Source organism: Phalacrocorax aristotelis, chromosome 8 (genome assembly GCF_949628215.1).
Source record: "Phalacrocorax aristotelis chromosome 8, bGulAri2.1, whole genome shotgun sequence".
NCBI classification, from domain to species: Eukaryota; Metazoa; Chordata; class Aves; order Suliformes; family Phalacrocoracidae; genus Phalacrocorax; species Phalacrocorax aristotelis.
In genome coordinates, this window is record NC_134283.1 from 17,020,560 (window position 1) to 17,042,210 (window position 21,651).

At 40.0% G+C, this 21,651-nt stretch overlaps 1 protein-coding gene across 2 annotated transcripts in view; it reads left to right on the forward strand.

Annotated features, from left to right (window-relative positions):
• NKD1 (NKD inhibitor of Wnt signaling pathway 1) overlaps positions 1–20,640 on the forward strand; it is a 112,508-nt gene extending 91,868 nt beyond the window's left edge. For both annotated transcript variants that reach the window (XM_075101581.1, XM_075101580.1), the window contains 4 exons: positions 8,520–8,667; positions 9,716–9,800; positions 16,945–17,075; positions 17,862–20,640. In XM_075101581.1, coding sequence (XP_074957682.1) covers positions 8,520–8,667; positions 9,716–9,800; positions 16,945–17,075; positions 17,862–18,436 — 939 coding nt within the window. In that variant the 3' untranslated portion in view covers positions 18,437–20,640. The remainder of the gene's footprint in view (positions 1–8,519; positions 8,668–9,715; positions 9,801–16,944; positions 17,076–17,861) is intronic.
• Positions 20,641–21,651: the final 1,011 nt, after the last annotated feature.

Sequence of the window (21,651 nt, forward strand, 5' to 3'; positions counted from 1 at the left end):
CGCACCCAAAGGGTGGTGATAAATAGCTCTTTCTCAAACTGGCAACCTGTCACAAGTGGAGTCCCCCAGGGATCGATATTGGGCCCAATGTTATTCAACATCTTTATAAGCGATCTGGATAACGGCATCAAGCGTAGCCTAATGAAGTTTGCTGATGACACCAAGTTGAGTGGGGAAGTAGACGCTCCAGAAGGGAGAGCTGCTCTGCAGGGAGATCTGGATAGGCTGGAAGAGTGGGCCAGCAAGAACCTTATGAAGTTCAACAAGGAGAAGTGTAAGGTCATGCACCTGGGAAAACGTAATCCAGGAGTCAGTACAGACTGGGATCCACCTGGCTGGAGAGCAGCTCTGTGGAAAGGGACCTGGGGGTCCTGGTGGACAGAAAGCTCAACATGAGCAAACAGTGTGCTGCTGCGGCCAAGAAGGCCAACAGGATGCTGGGTTGCATCAAAAAGGGTATCGCCAGCCGAGATAGTCATCATCCCACTCTACTCAGTGCTTGTCAGGCCACACCTGGAGTACTGTGTATAGTTCTGGTCCCCTCTGTACAAAAAGGATGTGGACAGGCTGGAAGGGGTCCAGAGAAGGGCCACCAAGATGATCAAAGGACTGGGAAGCCTGCCAGATGAGGATAGGCTGGGAAACTGGGTTAGTTCAGCCTTGAGAAAAGGAGGCTCAGAGGGCATCTCATCACTGTGTACCAGTACTTAAGGGGTAGTTACAAAGAAGATGGAGACTCCCTTTTTACAAGGAGTCACATGGAGAGGACAAGGGGGAATGGACACAAGTTGCTTTTGGGGAGATTCCGATTGGATACAAGAGGAAAATTTTTCACAGTGAGGACAGTCAACCATTGGAATAATCTCCCCAGGGAAGTGGTTGACTCGGCCACGTTGGACACCTTTAAGAGTCATCTGGACAGGGTGCTGGGCTGTCTTGTCTAGACTGTGCTCTTCCTAGAAAGGCTGGACTTAGATGATCCCTGAGGTCCCTTCCAACCTGTGATTCTGTGTGATTCTGTGACAAGATACATAGAGAGGGCAAGGACAAGGCGGAGCGGGGAAGTACTATTGTGTTTGTTAATGTATGGGGAACAGAGACCAGAAAAATGAAATAACTTGCCTGAAGTCTCACAAGAGCCTAGTGGTGGATTGAACCCAGATCTTTAGAGACCCAGGTCTAAGTCTTCATTACAAGGTTATCATGACTCTCAAAGAATAGGGGAAAAACACACAAAACCCAAAACCACACACATGAGTGTCCTTTACAATCAGGCATGGAATTCCCATTAATGTCGATGGGAGTTCCATGTGCTGAATGTAATGAGAATATGCTTTTAAGTATGTATACAATTATTATTCACAATTATGTGGTACACCAAAGAGCTTCATTTGATTGTGCTTAGAGAATATGTTACAGCCAAATTCTACCTCTCCCTGACACAATAGCAGACTGCAGCTTAACTGAAACCCAATCTGTGCAGGGATTGAAAATTATACTACTCTCAGCTCTGGAGGTTGCTATATTCAGGCTTGAACCTGTGCCAAAAAAAATTCTTTTAACCAAGGGACCAAATAGGTTGATAATTTTCAGCTCTTTACATGTGACCAAAGATAGAAATAAATATTATGCACCATTTCAGTTTCCCAGTTATGGTATCACACTTCTTTTGTAAGCTGTTCCAGTGCCATTTGTATAAACCATCTTGTTGGTTGTCTTCTGTTGAATCCAGATGCAATTTAAGAGTTGTTTGTACAAGAATGACTAATGATAGCAGCTCATAGATAATCTTGGCCACAAAAGAGGAATTTCAGTCTCTTTGTATGACATAGAATTTCTTGTTCTATTAGCCCCTGAGAGGCTTGCAGTCAACACAGTGGGCTTGATACTCTCGTTTGTTAAACAGCTCTGCTCTGGATCCAGCAAAGGACTTAACGATGGTGAACGTTAAATGTGTGAATAGTTTCAATTAAAAACAATGGAACACATGCTTTGAGTTAAACGTATGTGAGGCTTATTGCTTGATCAGGGGCAGAATGGACAGTCTGAGGAAGATGGCTGATCTGTACCAGTGCCATTTAGTGAGCTCATGAAAATGCTTTTAGAACCAGCCAGCTTTTGTAAACAAACGTCCAGTGTTCTGCTGAGAAAGGCTTAGTGTAGACCTTCTCTCCTTCTTTGAAAATTTCACTTTAATGTCTCCTGGATTTATAGTCAGATTTAACAGAGATGAAATTTCTGAAGTCAGATTTCTATCTGTAGGCCTTGAGGTGCTTTACAGAAAGTCATCAGCCTTATCATTCTTGTTTTTCATGTTGGAAAAGTGAGACACTGGAAAAGGAAGTGACTTGCCCACCCATATCCATTTCATTTGATTCAAAGTCATTGTGCTTAAAACATTGGACTTCATGTCCAGAGAGTTTCCAAAGGAATACAGTGTTAATTTAAGTTTGTAAGAGGCATGTAGGTGGGGTGCAATTTTACAAGTGAACTAAATGTTTTTCTCATTAAAATGTTTGAAAATTGTAAATAAGATATGGATTTCATTACTGGATAAAATTTCCCTTGGGTTTTACACAATGACAGCTCACTGCAAGAGCATTCAAATTCCATCTTAGTGAAATTTCTTCTGGATCTTAACAACATCTGCAGAGCTTAATACTGCTTTGATTTCATCCTAGAGTCTGTATGACTTATTCTGTAGTCCTTATAATTAGAAATTCAGATCTAGTCATGCTTCTTGAGGAGATACACCCATTATGAAAGCATAATTATTGGGATGGCAAATTATAAAATTAGCATTACTGTGTGTTATTAAACTACTGCTTTTTTCTGTCACAGAAGACAACCATTTTTCAGTCCTTTTGGTGAAACGGGAGATAACTTTTCCTGCCCTAATATGTATATTACAAAACTTGGCTAATAATGATTCTCTTCATTCCATAAGCCGCACGAGGACAATTCATTATGTACTACAGGCTTTTTTAGAACCGACAGCTGCACTGTAATTATGTTCACACACAGATATTTGTAGTTGGACTTGACACTTGGATAATTGAACTAATGTGTTTTGATCCATTAGGTTTTATATTGAGCTCTCTGAATGTAATTATACTTCATAAATACTAGCTTTATTTTTTTTCAATCAGTTCTTTCTTGGAAAATTGAGTTTCTTTAGTAGAGTGACTGCACAGGAATAAGCACATAAGAAAGTTGCTTGCCAGGCATAAAAAAAGTTAATTTCTTCTACACTAGTTGTTGAGTGGATAGCAAGTGAAGCTCCTTTCAGGTCCCAAATGAGAATGATTCAAAGACATATGTGTTCAAACAAAGCTGATGTTGCATTAAAATCATCCTGCTGTATGTAAAAATCAGACTACAAACAAAGCACAAATGAGAACTTTCCTTTTTCTGAGGGAAAGGTAATGATATTCATGTTTCTCTTCATGCATTTTTTAATGCTAAAAATGTTTTTTGTACCTTACATTAAACACCCATTTTTTTTCTCTTATGCTTCTTTTCTTTTTTTTTTTATTTTAGTTATTTTTGCTTATATTGTCTGTAATGAGTGAAGAGGTTGGCGTTATTCCTGCATTCAGAACTCAGCACCAAATCTTTGATGTGGGGAAGGATACTGGCTTTTCTGGGGCTACTGTTTATCAGCCTGACCCTTATTTTGAATTGTGCTGGGTTTTACTATGTTTGTCAACATTGTATTAACTCATGGTGTAGAAGCAGCAGTGGAACCGACAGAAACAGGAGTAGTGCCTGTCTGTGTCAGAGGACCATCATTTCAGGCATTGGATTTGGTGGATTTGTGCCCGAGAGAAATATTAAGAGAAAAGATGACTTTCTCTTTTGGTTTTGAGGGAAGCCAAAAACATCTCTCGCAGACAAGTGACAAAGAATCAAACTGAATGTTTTCTTTCAGTGTTATTAAACTCAGTGGGGTTTGGGGGTGGTGGGGGTGGGAGGTGTTTAATTATATTTTTTTGTGCGTGCAAATGTCTCATTCTGTTAAATTAATTCCACTGGAAAAGCCTCTTAGTTTCTTTACAGAATCTCTAGTTTGCTAACTAGTCCTATGATGATAAGCTACACTAATACTGGAAATATAGGGTCATCCCTGTACCACTAATGTTCCTTAGAAGTAAAAAATTAATACCGCAAATAAGGACTTTCTCAGTTGCATGAATTCTGTAAGGAATGAAGAATACTTCATGTAATTTTCTCTTGTTCTTTTTTGCAGACCCATTAGTTTCTCTGAATGTTCTAAATTCCTGCTAATCTACTACTGGATATCTGTAAAATATTCTGTGGTTACATGTGTGAGTGCAGCATACATGTGTTGCCTTAACTCTTTGCTTTACTTTCTAATACTTTCTAATGCAAGTATTTCTGGCAATCTATTAAAGTTGCTTATTTTAACATACTTTGTTGTATTAGCTGCTTGATAAAATAGGATGTGAAAAACATACAGATCAACACTGTTAAATCCTTCAGCCCTGGAAAAAACAACTGTAGTGTTCAATAAGAAAGACACAAATAAATCTGCGTATGGTATGTGCTGGCTGTTCAGATACTACCCAGCAAGCATTTGTTTTCCTCTTTGAGGAAAAATACAGTAGTTTCTGTTTTCTTACTTGATTGAACCACCTATCCCAGCAGAAAATCTGCACACTAGAAGCCCTTCAGAGGTTAGAATAATGCAGCCTACTTCCCCTCTAAATGTAATCTGTAAAGGAGAGAAATCGTTTGGGTTTGTTTTCTGTTTTTTTTTTATTCTTATTTTCCTTTACCCATTTAATTGAATAATTTAAAAACCCACAATGATTTTTGACTAGAAATGGTTTGTAAGTACATTTCAGTAAAAAAACCAAACAAATGGTATTTTTGGAAAAATGGGAAGCACTGAAAAAATCTCTTCTTGTTTATTTTTCACTGGAAAATGGAGGAAGTTTGAGAAACGTGGGATAAAACTTTTTGTGCAAGAAATGCCAAGTGGTCTTAAGCAAAGCAGTTGCAAAATCATGTGATTAGTAAAAATCATAATCCATTGTGCAGAAAAATTAGATTCTTTGGTAGGTGGTCCCTGAGACATGCTGGTTGGTGCACCAGAAGAGGGGAAAAATTAACTAGCTTTTATTCCTGATCTTTGATTCTAGATATCTTGAGGATAGTGAAATGCACAAGCTGGTGTGTAGAAGGTAAAGCTGTCTCAATGGCTTTAGGCAGTCCTTTAAGGAATTTAAATGCAGATAATGTTCAGTGGGACAGCTTTCAAGAGGAACACAAATTGCCTCAAGACTTCTGGCAGTCTACCAGAAGATGAAAATTCTTTTGGGGGTAAATATAGACATAACTGTAAAATACAAATTTCATAACATGTATTTTAATAGTCTAGTGCTACTAATTTGACAAGAAGCTGCTACCATATTAGCTGCCAAAAAAGGGCTGTGAGAAGGTAGTTGTAGTCACCATTCAAAACTTGATGAAGACCATTCCTACCACATCAAGAATTTGTATGTTATAATTGTGAAGCAACAACTGGAAAGCAACAGGAGGTTCAGGCTGCCTTGTAGCTGTTACCTACTCAGGCAGGACCTTGGTAGGTGACAGAGTAGTGGATGACCCAAGCAGACTTGTTTGACCAAATCAGAACTGTCAGTCTGCTAGAATTTCCAACCCCAAATTAGGACCACAAGTAAATGAATCCTATAATAAAAATGTTGTTGTCGGTATTTAAAAGATCAGCATAAGCATTAAGCGGTTACTTATGGATATCCCTAACCTCGATCTTGGTATATATCCAGTCTGACGACCATGTTCATTCAGTGCCAGAATGCAAAGCAGTTCAGATTGTTGTGGAGGAAGCTGGGTATTAAACATGTAACAAAATGCACAGGCAGCAGAGCATAAGGCCACAAGGTGTCCTGATACCTCTGTGCAGCTTCTTTAACTGCTTGGTACCTGGACATTAATTTGGGTTAATTCAGGCCTGTTTGGCTGAGAGATGTAAATCGTCCTGATGTGATACGTGCATGTACGTATTTCTGAGTTACCAAGTATGGGTCACGCAAATGTCACATCTGGCCTTCCTTGACAGCATTTTCGAGTACTTTTTAAACTGCTGAGTCAAGCGGCTTGTTGAGGAAGACCGTGACAGAACACAGGGGGCAAATTGTATGCCAGTTAACAAATTAGACCTCATCACTGGAAAAGAATCATGTAAAAGGACAGTGGGAGTAAAGACTTTTTGTCTTTGCCTATTGAAGTTAAAATAGACTAGATGCTCAGCTTGTACAAACATCTGGCATAGCTGAAAAAAGGAAGGAGGATAGATTATTGTGAATGAAAGAGTTGATAATAACCTCTTGATAGTAGCCTTGCATGGAAAGATGCCATGTTGGCTAACCAACACTCATTAAGGAATGTATGGGAAAAGCTCCATTTACCAAAGTACTGAGTGCAAGAAGCCCTGTTAAGAATAAATACGATGCTTAAATATTCTGCTGAAGGGGAAGGTTTGGCTTATTGAGGTGTAGGATTATAGCACAAGGCTCCAAGAACATAATTTATGGAGGGCGTATAAAACAACAGGTATGTTTTGTTTGTCTGTCTGTGTTCTTGCTTGGTTGGATTTTTCCCATAGATGAAATAAAATTCCAGCCTTTCAAGCTGGCTGTTAGATATGGCTGTGTCTATTTAGAGGTCTGGCTAGGTTTCAGATTAGGGTGGAAGTGTGAGAAGTGAGATGTGTTAAAAAGCTACGAGGTGTCCACCAGATTGTCACTGAGCAGTCTTTTCCCTTATTCAAGCTTTAGACGGTGATTCTTGTCAAGAGTATTGAAAGCACCTACTGACATGGTAGTAACAGCCCATATATAGAGACTCTTGTAGCAAGGGTAGAAAAAATATGTCAGTGTGGAAATAAGAGAGAGATTGCAAATGCTGCTCTCTTTTTATGAATATGTTGTCTTGAACTCACAAGTCTGGAGACATTCCACAGAATTCCACAGAAAAAATAGAGGGACAAAGTCTGGACCCTCTAGTATTTAGTTATTCATTCTGCCTATTGAGCTGGAAAATCACCTACTGTAAAATCATTTGTCTTGCCCATAAGGTCAGTATTTCCCTAAATTTCGTGTCAGTAGAAATTAGTATTTCTGTATCACCTTTAAAGCTGGTTAGATAATGAGGACTGTGTTGCATATTGACTACTAAAATGCTGGGACCCATTAAGGCATACTACCTTGAGCTGCCTTTTTTACGGGCATGACCCCTGGGCAAAGGAAAAATTGTAGAGGCATTGAATTTTTATAGACCTGAGTCTTAATTCTCAGAACCAGTTATACTTAATGAAGGATGATTTAGATATCGGTGTTTGCAGGCATCTAGAGAGAGCTTAGGTACTAGGATAGATCAAGGAATAGGAAGACCAGCATGGATAAATTCTCATATATACATATTGAATGGGATCTTTATAGCCTGCAATGATCAGTCTGCTTTGGCCTTAGGTTGGTGCCCAAGATCAATTTTGATGAAATCCCTCTGGGCAAAAGCAGTGAGCCAAGAGATGTCCTTTTCAGCCTGGAAATTTAAGGTAGTACCCTATTTGAGCCTAGCTGGATTAGATCAACCTGAAAGACATCTGAGCATCACCAGCTACTAAACAGTGTTTCTCGTGTTCGAAACAACTGGCTTATTAAAATTGGCCACTGTTCTTTCTGATATAGGCAGACATGTAAGCATTTGTTCATATCCCGTTGCCTTCAAAGAGGTATGTGGAGAATGTTCTGTACTAGGCCTGACTGGATAATCTCTGTGGTTCAAAAATGTAAGTTTAGAGCTGGTTTTAATTTTGCAAAATAAGCTAGACCCCAATATGCATATGGTGGAGTAACATTCAGACATCATTTATGTCCAGACCTGAGGTCTACAGTTTAGCCAGTTCTCTTACTGGTTTTCCTCTATATAATCAACTAGTTAATAGGCCAAAGACAAAAACCCAAGAAGTAGTAAGACTGTAATGTTCAAGATTTTCTTCAATTTCTGTATTTATTTTGGTCATGTGAACTCAATTTTTAGTGCAGAATGAATGGTTATCCCTGGGTTCTGTTGAAACCAAAGAAAAGAAAAGGCAGAACACAATTTTGCTGATTCACAGTTTGGGAAACCTGAATGCCTTGTGCTTTTATTATTGTTTTGGTCTGGTTTGCCCCATTTCACAAATCTTACAGCATTTGATGAAGAAGTATATGGATCTACTTGAATCATTCTCTTCTGTGTATGTGAGCTATATTACAGTTTATATTAGAAGAAATGGGGTTTAACAGAAGAGACAAATGGATCCTTTCTTGTAAGGTTCTGTGCAAGTTCACCTCTTTTAAATTCAGTGACTTCTGAGGATATCCCAGCATTTAATAGTCCCAAGTCTAAAACAGTTATAAGTATCAAAGCCATAGATTTCATACCATTTTCACAATAGTATGGTTTTTTTTGTTTCAACCCAACTACAGGATATTACCAGCTTGCTTCATACCATCTATGAGGTAGTTGATGCATCAGTAAACCATTCTCCTAGTTCCAGCAAAACTCTGCGAGTGAAACTTACTGTGGCACCAGATGGCAGCCAGAAGAAAAAGGGTATCTTGTTAAATCATTCTGGTAAGGATGTGCAATTGGCCGTTGGAAAAAATACCCCAAAATTTCAAGGATCCTTTAAAAATCGGTCTTCATATTTTAATACAAATAAATATATACATAAAAGCAAATTATGTGGGTATTTTAAACCCCATGAACCTGTTTTAAGATCTCAGATGCAAAATTGTCTACTACCCTTTCAGTGTCTCTTAGGCAAATGAGGGTTCCGTCTCCTGATTGTTTTCTTTAGGCAGCAGCAATAACCCATATGTTGTGTAATTGTCTTTGTGTACTGCAAGGCAGATTTAAGGCCTTTTGAACTTGTACCACCTTAACTCTGCTGGTATTACAGTGCTCAGTTTGTGTGGAAACAGGTGTATAGTGGTATAAAATGTGTTTTTTTTCAGGTGCATAGCTATACCTGCTGCTGGGTAAGAATAAACAATTAAGCCTAAGTAACCTTTATGAATCTCTACATAAAAATTGCACATTTTTTCGTACTGGCAGTCTGCCATTATAAAATAGCTTATATTCTGATGCCTTATTCACCTTATATTCACTCTAATAAGAGTTTTATCAGCATAATTACTTCAGTAGATAAAGTAGCACTAAATTAAAATACTTAAAAATACTTAAAGTAATACTTCAGTAGAAAATGTGGGCACCTTATCCAAAAGAAGAGCCTTGTTACCTCAGTTTTAATACTTACAGCCACTCAGTCAAGTGCAGCCATAGTCAAATTTGCACTGCTGGGGAGCTATGTGATGCATTAGTACAGCATCGAGCTCCAAAATACCAAGCCCTCCTGAGGGACAAGTATATCAGTGTGAATGTGGCTCCATTTAACCTGCCACATGGCTTGCAGCCTAACCCTGACTAATGTCCTAAAGTCAAGGTTATGGCTGCCTAAAATCTGTCATGTGGACAAAAGCACTTTTGAGAAGGTTACATGGAATGATATATTACATCTTGATCTACCAACAAGAAAAAAAGTATTTGCAATGTAGCATGTTAGTTATGCTGATCAGCAAGGACAGTAATGGGAGAATAATGTACTTTCTCTTGTTGGCAGATTTGCAGAGTGCGAGGCATACATCTGAAAGCAAAGCTAATGAAGAAGTAAGAAGCTCTGAGAAAAAACAGCGGGCTTCTCTCAGGTAAGGGGAAAGAACCCTGCCTCCTGACAAGCACTGGGTACCTCTGAGGAAACCTCAACCACTGATTTTTTGCTTGCTTGCTTTATTTTTAAAAATCATGTTAAAATAGAGGAGTTACAGGATTTTCACTGTGGAACCATCAGCAGATTGCATGGGTGGATACTTTGTATACTAAAACAAAAAAGCAAATCTGTAGCACTCATTAGTAAAATTTTCTTTTTCTGTTGGCTCTTTGGAGGACATGCAGTGTCTTTTTAGACACACCTGCTCCATGCTCTGTTCTGCTGAAGGGGGTTGTGGCTTATAGTAAGTGTGGGGTGACTCAACTCCACTTACAAAGTGTGTTTGTACATTTGGTAGGAGAAGTAAATTCATCTCTTTCTTACCTCAGAGTGACTTAGCAGAGTGGCCATCTCTGCTGGCTCCCACCTGCCAGAAACCGTGCTTCCCTGCTGCCACATTAGCTTTAGGTCAACTTCTGCCTTACAGAATTGGTTATTAGGTAGAACCCATGTGGGAATTAGCCTTCTTGCTTAGAACCAATATATTTAATGTGATCTTGCAGGAAAATTGGGATAATTTAATTTACCTTTTTTTTATAAGTTTCAGAATATATTTCACCATTTGAAAGAATACCTGTCTGTTGTCTTTCAGTGGAGTCCAGCCTGTGTGACTCAGAGTGCATCCATTTCCAATAAACCAGAAGCACAGTGGTTTCTTTTATGAAGAGCTGCAGGTACACTTGCAGCCATCTACTGATTAGATAAAAAAAGGGGTTTAGTTCTTTTAATTATTTTGGATGCCAGTCCAGAACAGGCCTTTTTCCCCAGAAAATGTGTAATCATATATATCTATCCTGTTATCATGAGTTCTACCTACCTGATAGACATTACCTGCACTGAACTTCAGAGTATCCACCTGATCAAGAAGAGGAAGCTGATGAAGCCTTCTACAGACAGCTGGAAGTAGCCTCACAATCACAGGTCCTGGTCCTCATGGGGGACTTCAACCACCCTGATATTTGCTGGAAAAGCGACACAGCAAGCCATGTACAATCCAGAAGGTTTCTGCAGAGCACTGAGGGCAACTTTTTGATGCAGGTGGTGGAGGAGCCAAAGAGGCAAGATGTGCTGCTCGACCTTATCCTAACAAACAAGGAAGGGGTGGTTGAGGTTGTGAGAGTGGGGGGCAGCCTTGGCTGCAGTGACCATGAGATGGCCAAGTTTATAATACTGTGAGGTAGAAGCAGGGCAACAAGTCAGGTTACAAACTTGGACTTCAAGAGGGCCAGCATTGGCCTCTTTGAAGACCTGCTAGGAGGAATCCCATGGGCTAGGGCTCTAGAAGGCAGGGGGTTCCAAGAGAGATGGTCAGTATTCAAGGACCACTTCCTCCGAGCTCAAGATCGGTGCATCCCTAGGAGGAAGAAGCCAGGCAGAGGAGCCAGGAGACCCACATGGATGAGCAAAGAGCTTCTAGAGAGACTCAAATGGAAGAAGGAGTTTCACAGTATGTGGAAAAAGGGACTGGCCACTTGAGAGGAATATAGGAATGTTGTCGGGTATGCGGAGATGTGATGAGGAAAGCCAAGGCCCACTTGGAATTAAATCAGGTGAGGGATGTCAAGGATAACAAGAAGGGCTTCTTTAAATACATCAGTAAAAGGAAGACTGGGGATACAGTGGGCCCACTGCTGAACGAGGAAGGGGCAATGCAGGATGCAGAGAAGGCAGTTACTGAATGCCACCTTTGCTTCGGTCTTCACTGCTAAGGCTGGCCCTCAGGCATCCCAGCCCTGAGAAAAGAGAGAAAAAATCTGAAGAAAGGAAGATTTACCCTTGGTTGAGGAGGATTGAGTCAGAGATCACCTATGCAAACTGGATCCTTGCAAATCCATGGACCCCAATGGGATGCACCTGCAAGTGCTGAGGGAGCTGGCAGATGTTCTTGATGAGCCACACTCAGTTGTGGTGAATGATATGGCTAGGAGTGTTAGGAGTAGGGCCCATGTCTTTAGGTATGAGGTGTTTAGGTTTTTGATAATCATCTTTGAAAGGTCATGGAGGACAGGAGAGGTGCCCAAGGACTGGAGGAAAGCAAATGTCACTCCAATCTTCAAAAAGGGCAAGAAGGAGGACCTGGGAAACTATAGGCCAGTCAGCCTCACCTCTGCTCTGATGGAGCAGTTCATCCTGGAGGTTGTCTCCAGGCATGTAGAGGACAAGAAGGTTATCAGAAATAGTCAACATGGATTCACCAAGGGAAGATCATGCTTGACCAACCTTATAACCTTCTACGATGGTGTGACTGGCTGGGTGGACAAAGGGAGAGCAGTGGATGTTGTCGATCTTGACTTCAGTAAGGTATTCAACACTGTCTCCCATAGCATCCTCATAGGCAAACTAAGGAGTTGTGGGTTGGATGAGTGGACAGTGAGGTGGACAGAGAACTGGCTCAACAACAGAGCTCAGAGGGTCGAGATAACGGAACAGAGTCTGGTTGGAGGCCTTTCACTAGTGGTGTTCCCCAGGGGTCTGTGCTGTGTCCAGTCCTGTTCAACATATTCATCAGTGACCTGGATGATGGGATAGAGTGTAACCTCGGTGAGTTTGCTGACGATACCAAGCTGGGAGCAGTGGCTGATACACCAGAAGGCTGTGCTGCCATCCAGCGAGACCTGGACAGGCTGGAGAGCTGGGCCGAGGGGAACGTCATGAAATTCAACAAGAGCAAGTACAAGGTCCTGCACCTGGGGAGGAACAACCCCATACACCAGTACATGTTGGGGCTGACCTACTGGAAAGCGGCTCTGTTCAGAAGGACCTGGGAGTGCTGGTGGACCATGAGCCCGCACTGTGCCCTTGAGGCCAAGAAGGCCAACAATATCCTGGGATGCATTAAAAGGAGTGTGGCCAGCAGGTCGAGAGGGGTTATTCTCTCCCTCTACTCTGCCCTAGTGAGACCACATTTGGAGTGCCTTGACCAGTTTTGGGCCCCCCAGTTTAAGAAGGACAGGGAACTGCTTGAGCAAGTCCAGCAGAGAGCTACCAAGATGATCAGGAGATTGGAGCATCTCCCTTATGAGGAAAGGCTGAGAGTCTTGGGTTTGTTCAGCCTGGAGAAGAGAAGAATGAGGGGGGATTTCATCAATACCTATAAATATCGAAAGGGTGGGTGTCAGGACGATGGGGCCAGACTCTTCAATAACGCCCAATGACAGGGCAAGGGACAATGGGCACAAGTTGGAACACAGGAAGTTCCAGCTCAGTATGAGAAAAAACTTCTTTACCGTGAGGGTGCCAGAGCAGTGGCACAGGCTGCCCAGGGAGGTTGTGGAGTCTGCTTCCCTGGAGACATTCAAAACCCGCCTGGACATGGTCCTGTGCCCCCTGCTCTAGGTATGCCTGCTGAAGCAGGGGGGTTGGATGAGATGATCTCCAGAGGTCCCTTCCAACCCCTACCATTCTGTGATTCTGTGTTTCTGTATATGACACTCATTTGCAATGTATTTTTCAAGTATTAAAAGTTTTACAGCCAAGACAAATGTTAATCTCTTAGTCACATGTAGGTGTGCTATTCTTTTTCTGAATTCGGTATTTTAATGGATAGAAAAAAAATCAAAAGCAGATAATTCTGCTGTATTTTAATGTAGATCAGTTGCTTCTAATGGGTCATCTTGGTGTATAGGTTTGATCTGGTTTAGGATTTTATGTTTCACGCTAAGGCAGAGGAAGCGTTTGCTGAAATGCTACAGTAATGACATTGAATCATTAGCTGCATTTGTTTCTTCAGCTGCAAATTTAAAAAAAAATTAAAATTCACTTTTGGCTTTCCTTGGATTTAGGGATATTTGTCCAAATACATAATAAATTTATCAGAGAAGGAGCATTCCATCTTATTAAAAATGACAACAGAACAGTGCCTCCCCATTTTGGATGGAGTAAAAATGCTAGTGAGTTATCCCAGTGAGTAAATCCCAGTACAATGAAATTTCAGATTAAGAGATGACTAAAATGACTTCTAATTTTCTGTTAGCAACTCTGTATAAAATCTTCTGTGAACTAAAGAATACTCTGTGGTTTTGCTTGCTGGCCTAGATGTGGTGTTCAGATTCACTCTGCCCATTAGCAAAGGTTTGCCCTGTGTGAATTCAGTGGACTGGTTCTGTTTGATAATCTATTGCAAAAATCCTCTTTCAGTTTAAAGTCCCCCTCCCATCCACCTTAAAGTCCTGGTTTTACAAATGTATTGGTTTTATGAACAGCAGCCATTTCCACTAAATTCACAGTTGTAGAGGCATCAAATGTTGGGGTAGAATCTTGGCTCTGCTGCATTTGTCTTTCTCATCCCTTTGGTTAGAGGCTTCGTAGACAGAACAAATCTGTACCTTGAGCTGAGCAGATCAGCATCAAACAACTGTCAGCATCTGACAGTTTTTGCTTAATCTCATTAAATGTGGACAGGACAAAGAATGTCCTATTCACACTGTGTATGTTGTAGGGTTGTTTGTGCACTCTAGCCAAATTGCTAAACCTCAGGAAGGCTCCCTGAGGCTCATACCAGAATCTCATGATATTAATGCAGAGGCTTCCCCTTTGAAAACAGCAACGAGGACTTGTGAGAAGTGCACACATTTCACAAATTCAGTCACTTAGGAATTCTAGGCAAGAGGTGATGAATATTCAAGATAAAATGGATAGAAATGTTTTTATCCTGAAGGTGGGAGATAGATGGGTTAGATTTTTCATCTGCTGGAAGCTACAGGCAGGAGTTTTCACCTGTAGGGCTAATACAATTGTCAAGATCAAGTAATGAGATTCATAGCTAGCTTGCCTGGTGTGTGTGGTACATAATGGATGGTGAAAGAGCACTGGCAGGCAACCATGTGCATTGGGTATCTTTGTGCCGGTCCAGTTTATATTTCGTTTAGTGCAACAGGGAAAATATAATGCGCACCTCTCTCTGTCTCTGGTCCCGCGTTCCCCTCCCCCCCACCCCGTTTAAGTGATTTCTCCCTGACTGGCTTAAACTCTGTTATCAGTGAACGTAACTTCATGTTGGCATTTTTGACCTGCACCCTGTCACTGCTCTATTCCCTTTACCTACTGTATTGCTGTGTGCTTATTACCATGAGGATGACACTCCAGTGTGAGAATTTTAGAAAGGGCTTTCATACTCTCCACAAGCACTTAAGCAGATGCCTTTTTTAATTAAAAACCAAACCAAAAAACAGTAACAACGCTGTATATTTTTACACACTGTGCTTGATGCGTAGTTGATGTATGCCAATGTCTTCTCATGTGTATGCAGGAGAGCTTTGTGGGGCTGGATGCCAGACAGTTCAGTTCTCAGAAGTACTTAAAGTTCACTTTGACAGTGGAGCACATTTCTTATCAGTATATAATTGCTTCACTGAGTATATTTGCATGAATATTGTTGAACATCATCTTGCACATAGGAAAGCTGTTAGAATGCAGCGCTGTGGCAGTATACTGGCATAGATTTTCTTCACTGTCTTGATGAGAGGTGGAATTTATTACAGTAATAAAAAACCAGGTTCCCTGTTAACTTAGTTTTCAATGGACAGCGCTATATACAGTATTGCGTAATTGTGTTGAATCAAACCCAATGATGTTTTTTTCTGCATTAACTGTGCATTGTCATCAGCACATGTGTGCAAGTCCCAATGGTTTCTGAGGGTAATTCATGCCTGGCAACTTCATTTAGGCAGGTCCTAGCCCCAGAGGTCTTTTATGTTGATCTGCTAAAGCGTAACAACGTGTAAAGGTGTGTCTGAGGCACAAAAGATACTGAGTTGGCTAGGTATCCAAAAAAATAAAGAATATCTGGACATTCCCTCTGTTTTGACAGTACCCCGTGTCACTTCTGGAGTTCAAAGCTGACTCAGAGTCTTTAAAGCTTACATGCTTTCCAGGCAGACTCTCCTCCATTGAGGATACTCTACCTCTATCAAAGTAGAGCAAAAATGATCTTCCAGGTAGGTCAAGTCTTGTGACTTTTATCAAAGAAACGGTAGGCCTGTGTCTGTCAGAGACACAAGGGACTCAGTTCTGTGATGTCCCTGAACAGTACTACCCTAGACCAGGAAAGCAGTTTGTGCCAAAGCTCAGTGGGATCAGCAGCCTCTGGAAACCTGGAAATGTGCTGATAGACTAAAAGCAGAGTACTGGGCACTGTACGGTACAGAGCTTATATTTAGCAATTGGTGTAGGATACAAGGCCAAATTCTGGTCTTAGGTTGACATCAGTGCAATCACGCAGAGAAAGAGCAAAGCCTATCTTGTGGTCTTGGAGACTGAACTATCTGAATGACAGGCAGTGACTTAATCAAGAATTTTCTGCTTATCCTATTTGTTATATTGAAAATATTGTTAATATCTGCAGACATCCATTTAAATTGCTAAATTAAATTGTTTGGCATTATGGGCTACAATACTGTAAACATCTGCTTGATTTTTTTTTTTCAGCCTTATAAATGAATGGTATGTCAAACATTCTTTCGCAAGAAATAGTTCTGCTATAAATAAAATTGCAAAGCTGAGCAGGAAAAGGAGTTGAGATTCTGAAGGCAGCGGCTGATCTGATGTTATTAACTGTAATTTGGAAAGCAGCAGTTATCTCTGGCTGTCCTACCAACACCTTCACTTCTCGGGCTCTCTCTAGTTATTATACCTGTGCTGTTGCCTGTCTTTCTGAAGTAGATACACATGAATGTTTATCTGACATGAGGCTTACCCCAGCACTTCGTGACAGTGGTGGGAACAGTCATGAATCCAACAGCAGGTTTTCTTTGGCATGTTCAAATTAGAGAATCAGTTGGATGGTTTGGCCCTAAGACAGATGTAATAAACCATAGGAGCATTCTTATTTGTTTTTGCAAGTGTGATGCAATTTGAAAGCCTTCTTTGCTTTGCAACATTGGGGTTGGTTTGTGTGAGGGGAAAGAACGGTCAGTTCAGGCCTATCAACTGAGCAAATCCAGTCATCCAGAATTTCAAGTGTTTGTTGCTTCTTTGTGAGCAACTCCTGTCATTTCAAAGGGGCCATTAGTTGTTGGTTTGCAGATGGTGATAACAACTTTAAAGAAGTTCTGCTGAATTGTAATTTTGCTTCCTGCTGACAGATATCACCAGAGCGAGAACAATCCAGAGCAAAGTGGGTGCTATCGTCATTGTGTTGATGAGAACATTGAAAGGAGAAACCACTATTTGGATCTTGCAGGAATAGAAAACTACACATCAAAGTTTGGCCCAGGTAATTTGGTAATTTATGTTGCAATCTTTTTGTTTTTTCTTTCTTCAGTTGCATGTTCCACATCAGGGGCAGTGAATTGTGAACCTCTGTGATTTGTCTGTACTGACTTACTGGAAGGAATAGGACTGTGTGAATACTGCAAGATAATTACTTGTGAAGGTGGTATCACAACGGAGTGGCTAATGTGCTACAAGACTGCTTTGAAGCACTTGTTTGTGTAGCTAAACTTGGAGGTGAGCCTAGGAGAACAATCTTTACATGTAAATTATTAAGTTTAGTCTATGGGTGAGGTGAGGACTGATTTTTGGATGTGGAATCTCGTTCCCAAGATGATAGCAGCATATATTTTGTACTCCCTACTGACCCAAAAATTAGAGAATGTAGGTTCATACCTCAAATTTTGGCTTCTGTCCTCAAATTAAAGGGATTTGGATTTCCTCCCTTTCCTTGTCCACTGCCAAGATTTTACTATTCCACTTAGAGTTATTTTGGTGAATTTCAGATAGATGATGACCAAGAGAAGGTAGTGTAAAGACTTTTATACGCGTGCGTGCACACACACATGTGCATGCAAACACACGCTCTCTTATATAGATACGTACGTATATTTGGGTGTGTGTTATTTACTAGTCAGAATTATTAAATGTAATTAAACTAGACAGCTATAATTGCATTCACTTCCTTAGGAAAAATTCACTCTGCCGATTAATGCTATCCTTGCCAAGTGCATGCTACTAATTAAAACTTTGAAATACTAGATGACTAACTTGGCTCATTATTTCCTAGGATCTCCTCCAGCAGCTCAAAAACATGACCCACCAAGCAGAGTTATGAATCAGACTAGATCCCGTTCTCATGAACCTGAAACCTTCCATGCTCACCATAGGAAATCTCAAGTGGTAGATGCGAGCCACATAAATATAGCTGAGAGTTCATATGCCAAGATTGCAGAAATCCAGCAGAGGCTCCGGAACCAGGACTCAAACAAGTACTTTGTGAGGTCTCCCAAGGCCCAGGGCAAAAATGTTGCCCCTGTGCATCCTGGAAGGGCAGTAAGAAATAAACCTTTTCAAGGGGTGCCCATGCCAATGGCTTCCCCAAGTGCACGTGTGGGCCAGAATCTTCCTTACCTCCCCTTGCAATCTCAACAGGTTCACAAGAAGCATAAGCAGAGGGCAAAGGAGAATCACCAAATGTGCAAAACCTTCCAGTCTCCAGGGACAGTTGTGGAAAAGGAACATGTGAGAGACCTGCCCACAGTCATTTTATATGAAGGCCAAGTTGGACAAATGATACAAAGACATGAACACCACCACCACCATGAGCACCACCACCACTACCATCACTTCTACCAGACATAGAAGAAATCCTACCATACTCCAAGAATCATCCCATATGAAGGAAATGTGTTCTTGTGATACCAGAACTAAGGCATTACTATGATTAATAGCATTACTCCATTAATATTCAGCTAGCATATATTTTAGAGTTTATATGGAACTCCTGAAACTTACCCTATTTATACATTGTGGAACTGCATAGCTTGCTTAAACTCCTTGTGGATTGTTTTTTTAAAGTGGCTTGTAAAACAGCAAACGGCCATAGCTTTTTGAGCTGTGATTTAATACAGGTCGTCAACGCACTTCTTTACAAGTACTACTTCCACTGTAGTAGGAAAGATACTTTGAATACTATTGTAGACATCTAGCTTACCACTCTGCTGTATGTCGGCTGGTCGCACACAAGCCTTTTATCAGGGGAGCAATGTTCGAAGGGTTGGACTCCAAGATACTCAGAATAACAGAAAATACAAACAGCTGCTACCTCTAGTATTATTCAGATTTTATTTTCCTTTTATTGATTGTAATGCGCTGGGGGGGGGGGGGGGAGTTCTATTATACTGCATTCATGTAGCCTGTTTGTGTTCACATCCTTTCAAATTATCTTAATAATCACAAGGAAATATTAGCTGTATTTGTCAACAGAGCTACACTGATATGACTTATACTTTATTTTCTTGGAGATTCTTCACTGACACAAGTACAGTCTGTTATATACTGAGTAATATTTAAACATACTACTTTTATTTTTGGTTTTTCACCATTCTGTTTGGGGTAACCATTTGAAAAGAGGAGGATGTGAAATGGGGTTTTCAAAAGCATCACTAGACTTTAATGCTTGGGCCATAAGATCATTCATGGGGTTTTGAGAAGGAGAGGGGTTGTTTGGGGGTTTTGTTTAAATCCACAGTTCTTTGTTTTGGGAAAGAATTGAGGAAAATATACTTTCTCACTTTAAATGTTGGCAAATATATATAAAATATAAATATAAATATAAATATATATAAATATGCACACTCTCAGGTACATTTTGTTGTGTTTTAGAAATCTGTGGTTTGAATATTAACATAATTTTTTTTCTCCACAATAGTGACTTTTTAGAAATATATGCCCTGGCATTTTTATAGGTGCCTCCAATTTAAATTTCCCCAGCACCTGCCAATTTGTGCTTCTCCCATTCTAGAGACAATTCAACACATAAAAAAAATATAATTCACAATCATTCTGGCCTCTTCTACTTTTTCTGTATCAAAGGGCTTCCATTCCATGAAGGAGATTAAGACCATGCTCACAAGACCTTACTGGCTGCTGAGAAATTTGAAGGTCAAAAGCAGATTGGAAAAGTGAAAAAAGGGTCAGTACATTCAAGTTTTACTTTCTGTGGGGCCTAGATTTATGATACATTCAGTTCGGTTTTGTATAGATCACCATTTTGGAGGTAGAAAGTGACTGAAGAACACCTGTGTTGCTGTTGGAACATTAAAGTGGAGAACTCCTCACATAAAAACATAATTGTTCTATAAACATATTTGCTTTTGGTTTTAATTATTTTAAATGTTGTAGTATTTTGTCTATAGTATATATAGTAAAATGTAACTATCCCCCATTGTTAGAAACCCTTTATGATTAGGATATTTTTTTCTGTCTAGAGTTTTGATCAGTCCAAAATGTGATATTACCTTACTGCTGACCAGTTTTAGAGAGATGTTGTTCTTTCTAAGGAACTTTCTAAGGAGATATCAACTTTTAAAGAAAAGTGGAAAACCTTGCCTTCTTTTGGAATTGGAATAGAATCACTGCTTTGTGGTAATTAGGTCCCCCTCTTGTCTCCCTGGATCAGCAGTTGTTTAGACTTGTTGTCCTCTAAAAAATCTGGTTTATTTTATTTTTTTTAGCTGTCAACAGCGTGTTCTGTTAAAGCTGACAAAATGTTTTTAAAATGTGTTTGATCTGTGTGACAGCTATACCGTTCCGTTTATTTTTAAAATTCCTAAAGTCCAAAAATATTTATATGCAGAATTTTTTGTATAGAAAATATGAAAAGGCCACAAATTTGGTTAGTTACCACTGAGTTGTTCTAGTCTAAGCCTTTTTTGCTGCTTGTGTCTCATTCTTTTTCAATGTATATATAATTATGGACTGAAAGAAAACAACAAAAAAAACCCAAAAGGCATTTATATGTCTAGTAGAAGGAATAAAGTTATTTATATTATAGTGTTAACAAAGTCTGATGTATTCAAGTGACATACATTACACCGCATGCAAAAACAGAAGTGTACATTCCATCTCAGAAGGGATGCCATGCTATTTGCTTTGAAGATGTAATTAAAGCTGTTCTCTTTTCAGTAGAGCATATGCCTGCAAGACTGGGAGGTGGGAATTGTTTCTGAGTCAATTTTTTTAATGCAGATTGTTGCTGAAAAACAGAAAACATTCTGGAAAACTAGAGTGCTTTCAGAACTGTGCTTTTTTAAGAAAGGGCAGCAAAGGCACATAAATGCTCTTTCACCCAAAGATGTTTTGCTGGAAAAGATAACAGCACCAATAACAAAATCCCATCTGATTGAAAAGTGTGCAGTACTAGCTGTGCCAAGTGAACCTGAAATGTAACACAACTGGCCATTGGTTACAACCTTGCATTGATTTGTTTTGGTTTATTATATTTAGAGAGTCAAAAGACAAATTCTACCTTGCTCAGATTCTGTGAAATACAAATACATTTTAATAACGTGGCATCCCCATACTACCACTTTACACTGGCCATGTATGAACATACAGTATCTAAATACTGTGTTGCAGTTGTGTTACGTGTATTAATTGTGAATAATGTGTAGCACAGTTTCCTTTCACACAACAAAATATTTCCGTATCTTTTAAAAACGTTTGCTTTTCAGTATTTTGTATAGTAAATATAGATGGTTTTGACTAAATGCTTTATTTATTTAACAGCAAAAACTGTGCCAAGAGAACCCCCTGTTAATTAAAGTTTTACTAGTTCAGAAAGTATATTTCCTTCTTCTTGTTGTGGATTTCAGGGGCTTATTGCAATTGTTGTCAGTGCCTGCAGATCCCACTGATGAAAGAGCTTGCATTAACATTTTTGGGAACAGGATCAGGCCATAAGGTATGGACTGGGTATGCTTTGGGTTTATATTTAAACTATCAAATTTCAAAGTTAAAATTCTTGTCCCCTGCTATATCAGTTGAGTAACTGATTTTTCAGTTTGTTATTAATT